Raw genomic sequence first — 7,473 nt, 5'->3', positions numbered from 1 at the left:
CGGCTGGCCACACTGTTTCTGATACAGGCCAGGATGCTGTTGGCCTTCTTGGCCACCTGGGCACACTGCTGGCTCATGTTCAACCGGCTGTTGACCAACACCCCCAGGTCTTTCTCCACCAGGCAGCTTTCCAGCCACTCTTCCCCCAGCCTGTAGCGTTGCATGGGGTTGTTGTGACCCAAGTGCAGGACCCGGCACTTGGTCTTGTTGAACCTCATGCAGTTGGTCTCAGCCCATCGATCCACCCTGTCCAGATCCCTCTGTGGAGCCTTCCCACCCTCCAGCAGATCAACATTCCCACCCAGTTTGGTGTCATCTGCAAACTGATGGAGGATGCACTTGATCCCCTCGTCCAGATCACTGATAAAGATATTAAACAGAACTGGCCCCAGTACTGAGCCCTGGGGAACACCCTTCCCGAGACCGACCCTGGTCATGGCACCTAACTCTCGCATGCCCTTGGCCAGCCACCACTGGCCTCTACGTGGCCCTGCTGGGACACACACCGGTGTATCATGCTGCCTGCTGTTACACCGACTTGTCCCACAAGCTGCAACAACTACAGCAGCTGCACTAAACAACCATCACAGGTCCCTTCCAACTAATTGCACTATTCCAGGTCACTCTGCTCCACCCTGCTTTCCTATCACACTCCTTCTCCCAGCCAGCACCTCCTAAGCTTCACTGCTCAGAGCTCAGGCTAAACCACCACCACCTATGCTGACACATCGCAGGACATTTGGCCAGCTGTCACCTCCTGACCACCTGCTCTCCCGGCCATATCTGCAGGCACCTGGAAGCCAACGTGCCACAGAAACCCTGCTGCTGCCCACCCATGACTCCAGTAACCACGCTGCCTGCAGTGCCCGGACCCCCCAGACCAACGCTCCCACTAAGGCTGCTTCCCTGCCAACATCAAGGCACAGAAAACAGCTCCCTCTCCCCTATTTCCACTCCCAGCTCCACTGTCACCTCCATACAAGCCCAGCACAAAAAAAGCCCCACGAGTCAGCCACTTGGGCAATGACTTACATTTCAACGTCCTTCCCTGCTGCACCGCTACACGTCCGACACATTCCTTTCATCACCCACACAGTCCCTATCTTCCAACCTAGAGTGGGATCAGGAAGGCAGCTCCTGTCAGTCACAGAGCTGCCTAAAGATGCAAGGAGTAAAAACCCTCCTCCCAGCATCACCGCCAGCCCCGTGGTGGCACCGCCTCATCCCTTCATCGACCATCGCTCCCGCTTCCTCTTAGTGCCTCGGGCGTGCTGCCCGGCGAGAGTCCTTGTCCGGGCTCCAGCTTTCCTGCTGCCTACGGCCACCTCCGTGCCACTTACTCACCATCACCTCGACAACATTTGGTGCAGAGAACAAGCTCACTTGCCTTCATCCAGCTCCTCCATGGCGAGACAGCACCTTGGGCCTCTTCTTATCGCCAGGAGAACAAGCCCGATGGCAACAGGCACAAAGAGGCAGAAGGTCAGAAGCAGCCACAGCTTTGGCGAGCCCTCGTTCCCAACATCTGCTTCATCTAGGCACAGGAAACAAAACAAACTCCTTGAGTTCACCCTGGGACACGCCATGGGACCCAGATGCTTGTCTACACGGTCCTGCTCTGCCAAGCCACCGACAGAACAGGAATCCATCACCCTGGCCCCAGAACCATCTCTTCCCATGAGAACCCTCACCCTGAGCAGCCAATGCCCTCACCACTCACCATCAGATGGGCTGCTGCCGCTGTCACCCATCGCCCTTGCTTTCTCCTGGCAAGTCGGTGGTTTCCAGCCAGGATGGCAATGGCAGCTCCCTTGGTTATTGCAGATCTGCGTGACGGACAGGGAGAGACAGGATTTACAGCCAGCTGCAGAGGGATCATGCCCAAACGTCCTCACTCGCCAGACACCGGGCACAGATGTCAGGGCACCTTGCACCAGGCAAAACCTCCCCACATGCAACTCGCCCGGGGTTCGCACAGCTGGCCCTTTGCCTTGGTCAGTGTTGGCTGTCACCTCCCAGTGCGCTGCCTTCTCCCCATCTTTATCGCTTCTTCCAGCCTCCCGGCAGGCTCAGACCCTTTCCGTTTGGCTGATTTACAACGAGGAGCTGCTTGGCTCCATGAGGGAGCTCTGCTGGAGGCACTACGCATACAGCCTTGAGAGACAGTCTGGTACTTCCACAGCCAAGACCCCCTCGGCTGCTTTTCCTCACAAATATGACCCAAGACACCACTTTTGCAAGCCATGTCTCCAGAATGTTGAACAAACCACAAACAACGACGACCATGACTTACACTGTGATTGTGGCACTTTGTCTTCATCTCACATTTATAGTTCAGAACAGCGGCAGGCACACACTGTTGGTTCAGGCAGATCTATAGCACAAGCACACAGGCAACCTTGGATCACCCAGCTCCAACTCAGGAAAGGTGCAGATCTTTTGGGAATTCACAAGGGAACATCAGGCTTTGTGCCGGGCCCAGTCTGAAGGGGGTCGCGCCATCCATACATCCATCCCAACTCCCTCAGGATGGAGCCGACAGAAAAACCGCTGCCCTCTGGGCCCCGACGCTGCTACCGCAGCAATACTTTCCACAAGTCCTTCTTCTCCCAAGGGAGGTGCTACACGTCAGGGGATCGCTTACCTTGTGGTCATCACAGAGGGTGCCATCGTTCACCCCATGAGCTTGGGGAGCCCATCTGTGCTCCACCTCTTCCCCACCGTGGGGCTGGGATCTCCACTCCATGGCAGACCACACTGCGGCCAGAACACCCCGGTATCCTTGCTACAAGCACTTACTTCCATGGACAATGCTGGAAACCGTAGCGATCGGAGCCACAGTGTCCCATTCTGTCCCTTTGGCTGTTAATTTCTTTGTAGCAGGGCAAGGGCCCGTTCTTGGCACCTGCAAACACATAACACCACTCACAGTCTGGCCCACAGCCTCTCTCCACCTCGGGTTTGGGCATCACCACTTAGGCCACACGCTACCCAGTGATGTCCGGGGTTGCCTGTGCACTCAAAGGCATTTGGAGCCACGGCTGTGGAGCCCAGACCCAGCCTGCTCGCCCTCACTACTGTCCCTACAGCCTGCCACATTGGGATGCACCAGCTGCCTCCCTTCTGCACCCTTGCGTGCCCATCAGCTCCACACCAGGCTCCCCCCGGGACAGCCACAAGACTTTCTGGGACATTTCTGGGAGTTACATCCCAGAGAACAAGACCATCCACCTGGCTGGAAAGGATAGCGCTCACAGCTAGCCAGCCTCATTCTACATGGCAGTGTCCCCCACTGACTGCTCCCTCCGCCACTTCCAACCACACACTGCTCCTCCATTGCCAGCCTCCCTGGAACAGCATCAATGCTGCAACACATCACGTGCACATCTCACCCCACGGTCACGAGGGCAGATGCTCATTGCGAGCCATTTCTGCAGATGCTCAGGACACTCACGAGTGCATCGTACCCAACAGCACACCGCCAAAGCAGCCCCGTGTCTCCTAGCAGATGCACTGTGCCACCCCAACTTCACTTACACCAGTCACAGCCAGGCCTGCTGCCCACCCTTGTCCCTGGACACCCTTCCCGTGGTGCACTCATGGGTTTTTCCACCAGCCCCTTGGCCGCTTGCTCTTTCACCCAGCTTGGACCAACTTCCATGAGATCTCTTCTCTCACTGACACCTCCACTCCGGCTACGGGGACTTGGTCCCTTACAAACACCCTCAGATCACCCTGTGTCGCAGCAGCACGCCAATGGACAGACAGCCCAACATGTTTCTTCCCTTTCCTCCACACCTCCTGTCCCTTTTCACATGCACACACAGGTTGGGCTGCCAAGGTTTCCCACTTCAATCACAGAATCGATTGGGTTGGAAGAGACCTCTGGGATCATCAAGTCCACCCTTTGCCCTAACACCCCCATGTCAACCAGACCACGGCACTAAGTGCCACCTCCAGACTTTTCTTAAACACCTCCAGGGATGGGGACTCCACCACCTCCCTGGGCAGCCCATCCCAATGCCTAACCACCCTTTCTGTCAAGAAATCCCTCCTCATTTCTAGCCTGAACTTCCCCTGGCGCAGTTTCAGACAATGCCCCCTTGTCCTGTCATGAGTTGCCCGGGAGAAGAGACTGACCCCCACCTGGCTACCCCCTCCTTTCAGGTCATTGTAGAGAGTGATCAGGTCTCCCCTCAGCCTCCTCTTCTTCAGGCTGAACACCCCCAGCTCCCTCAGCCGCTCCCCTTCCAGGTCTTTGCATTTCCCACACAACAGCCACCCCCACTCCTGCAATCCATCGCCCTTACCTTGGCCGAAGACCTTCTGACACTGCTTGTCGGCTGTCTGGCAGACTCCCCGGTAGCAGAGGGCAGTGTTCCTGCTGCAGGGATGCCCATCCATGACCCAGAGGTCGGGTGTGCACTTCCCAGAGGTGCCGTTGCAATATTCCTTCAACTCGCACTCGTCCTTGGAGCTGCTTCTACATAACGTGCCTCTCTTCACAAACTAGAGGAGAGAAAATAGATGAGATTAGAATAGAATTTCAGTAGAACAGAGTACCACAGAATTGGGAGAGGAGGAGGAAGGAAGGAAGGAAGAGGAGGAAGGAAGGAAGGAAGAGGAGGAAGGAAGGAAGGAAGAGGAGGAAGGAAGGAAGGAAGAGGAGGAAGGAAGGAAGGAAGAAAGGGAAGGAAGGAAGGAAGAGGAGGAAGGAAGGAAGGAAGAGGAGGAAGGAAGGAAGGAAGAGGAGGAAGGAAGGAAGGAAGAGGAGGAAGGAAGGAAGGAAGAGGAGGAAGGAAGGAAGGAAGAGGAGGAGGGGAAGAATACTTTCTAGTTGGAAAGGACCTACACCGACCATCTCATCCAAGTGCCTGACCACTTCAGGCACACTGCTGGCTCGTACTGAGCCTGCTGCCAACCACCACCCCGCTGCTTCCACCACGCAGTTTCCAGCTGCCTGGAATCAAGGCCCGTAAGGGAGAGATTTCAGACCAGCCGCTCTATCTGCCATTTTCAACAACTGCATCAGCCAGCAACACAAACAAAAGGATCCCCAGCGCTTCTCCCACGGTAACACCGGCTGGCCTGATCTGCACAACATGAAGAGTAAATACCTTCCAGACACTATGGTGGCTCTCCCTCAGAAAGAGAAGTCTCAGCTCCTCTGGCTCCTGACCACACTGCACTCTTTTCTCTCCGTACATTTGCAAAACCAAAGCTGCCGGTACTTTGGAGCCCCAGCTCCAGCTGCAGCCCCCCCAAACTCCTCCACACCACAAGACCGTAGGCACCCGCACAGCCCAACACGGCTTGACTCTCGCGTGCTGATTTCTGCTCGCCCTGCCTTTGCTCCAGCTCTTGCCACCCCGTTGCCCTCCCCTGCAGCCTGTATGGCTCTTGGCAAGAGGGCAGAGATGCCACCGCTGACAGGAGTCACCCAGCCCTGTCCGGTCCAGACCAGTCACCCCGCGCTGCCCAGCTGGGAAGACCAAATGGGCAGACGCTGCTACAAGCCTCCTACGTGGCCATAAAATCAGCATCTCCTTCGCTTCAGTATTTTGGGAGCAGGCACAGTACCCATGGCCTAAAAACACCTTCCTGGGACACAGGCATCTAACTGGCACCAGCACTTGACAGCACCCACTTCACTTTCCAACACTCGCTGACCATCCACATCAGCGCACCAACCAGTCCCCTTTTTCCCCCATTACATTCCCGCTTCACGTCAGGCACAGAAGTGAGCGATGCTGGCACAGGGGCTATCCCCAGGGAATACAGCGGGCCCACTCCCACCCCACAGCTTACCTGGCATTTGTGGCAGCACGGTCCTGACAAGCACTGCACCCGTCGCCTCGTCTTGCAGCCAACGGTGCAGCATGAATCACGCTGACATTCCTGGGGTGACGAGTGGGGACAGCCAGGTGAGGTTCTGCTTCTCCCAAGGACAATGAAGGAACAAGCCAGAGAGCCTGGCCTTTCCCTCCGGCAGCCCCTGCCATCCGAGGCAGCCATCTCCCAGGCTCTCTGGTGGATGCTTATGCCCAGGGTCCCCAGGCAGAGCTCTCTGCCACGCTTGTTGCTGCCAGCCATCCATGCTCCGTATTTTCCATCGTCACAACCACATGTGCCTGAGGCGTTGGGAAAGCCACTGCCGGGGCTCGCAGCACTTGCAGGGACCGAGATTGCTTGCAAATGTGCATGCACCAAGGTTGCTAGAACCAAGGGGCTTCTAGCAAGACAGAGGAGTTCATCTGCTGCTCACCAGTTTCTCCTCTGCACCAGGAGTACCGCTCCTCTACCACACCTTCCCTGCTGCCTCCACCTCTGCCTATGCCCTGGCCAGCAAACCACACGACCGGTACAGCACCCCTGCCTTTTTGGCAGGCTGCAGTCACAGAGTTTTTCCCCACAACATCACCACGTGCCACTTCAGTGTTGAAAACCACTTCCCAAGTGGTACCTGCTGCTGGACACCTTGGCAGGGCCCTAGGGTAATCCTCCCAGCACATTTTGGGTTGTGTCCCTGCAGTGGAGGGGCTGGGACAGCCCCTCTTTACAGCTACAATCGCTTACAAACTCCCTCCCTCCATCCGTTACCAACACTACACAACGGCCCTCTATGACGGCCGCTTCGGACATGGTGGCAACCATAGCCAAATGTCTGCGTGGTTTTAGGGTTTCATAAAGCCTCTGCCCTCCACGGAGGTCTAGAGGGTACAGGAGCAATTCACACCTCTCTTGGGATTGTTCTTCCCCTCTCCAGGACACAGGGCTTGGCTCTTTCCCACCGTACCAAGGCTCCACAGCTAACCTCTGCTGTACCGCAGTCACAAGCCTCTCCCGGCTCCACTATTTTGTTGCCGCACACGGGAGTTTTATATGCTGCATCCATAGCTGGCCTGTTCAACAGGCACTGCCCTCTCCCAGCGGCCAGAAAACGCTGAAAGTCTCTTACACTGCAGCTGCTGAAGGCTTTCATGCCAGGGAAGTGTCTGCAAGTCAGGGCTGCTGTTACCACAGTCCGCATTTGGGGCTGTGTGGCCGTTCCCACCCACTGAAGACATCGGTAACGCAGGGCAGCTTCTCTCCGCTGTGGGTATCACCAGGAGCTGCCCGCTGCCCGCTCCTGAAGACGTCCCCTGCTCTGCCCTTTGCAGGCAACGTCACACAGATGGGCACCACGCACACCCGGCGGGAGCGTGTCCCACTTGTGCCGTCACACCGAAATCCACCCACATGCCGAGGGGACCGGGGGAGCCTCACATCGAGCTGCTCTGCACTATGCAGGCGACTTCTGCACAGTGACAGCTCCCGGGATCACCGTACGCCATCCCCAGGCTGAGCCCCAGCAGCTGGGCCACGACGACTGCAAATGTCTTCAGCGTCATAGCTCTCCGATACTGCAGAGGGGACAAGGACCGGCCTCAGCCTGCTGTCGCTACCGCACCCGAACGCCTTCCATCGAGGCTC

At 57.0% G+C, this 7,473-nt stretch overlaps 1 protein-coding gene across 1 annotated transcript in view; it reads right to left on the bottom strand.

Moving 5' to 3' along the window:
• Window positions 1-1,383: 1,383 nt before the first annotated feature.
• The window catches only part of LOC104164009 (disintegrin and metalloproteinase domain-containing protein 32-like), a gene marked incomplete at both ends in the record, with an annotated part of 8,820 nt that continues 2,730 nt past the window's right edge, over window positions 1,384-7,473 (bottom strand). The window contains 8 exons of the mRNA XM_009703196.1: window positions 1,384-1,534; window positions 1,721-1,826; window positions 2,645-2,757; window positions 2,822-2,905; window positions 4,311-4,509; window positions 4,859-4,960; window positions 6,797-6,902; window positions 7,267-7,403. Of these exons, the coding sequence (XP_009701498.1) occupies window positions 1,384-1,534; window positions 1,721-1,826; window positions 2,645-2,757; window positions 2,822-2,905; window positions 4,311-4,509; window positions 4,859-4,960; window positions 6,797-6,902; window positions 7,267-7,403 (998 nt within the window). The remainder of the gene's footprint in view (window positions 1,535-1,720; window positions 1,827-2,644; window positions 2,758-2,821; window positions 2,906-4,310; window positions 4,510-4,858; window positions 4,961-6,796; window positions 6,903-7,266; window positions 7,404-7,473) is intronic.

Source organism: Cariama cristata, unplaced genomic scaffold, assembly GCF_000690535.1.
Source record: "Cariama cristata isolate BGI_N322 unplaced genomic scaffold, ASM69053v1 scaffold33016, whole genome shotgun sequence".
Taxonomy (NCBI): Eukaryota; Metazoa; Chordata; class Aves; order Cariamiformes; family Cariamidae; genus Cariama; species Cariama cristata.
The sequence above is the reverse complement of the archived record's forward strand: the minus strand, read 5'-3'. Positions and strand labels throughout refer to the sequence as shown.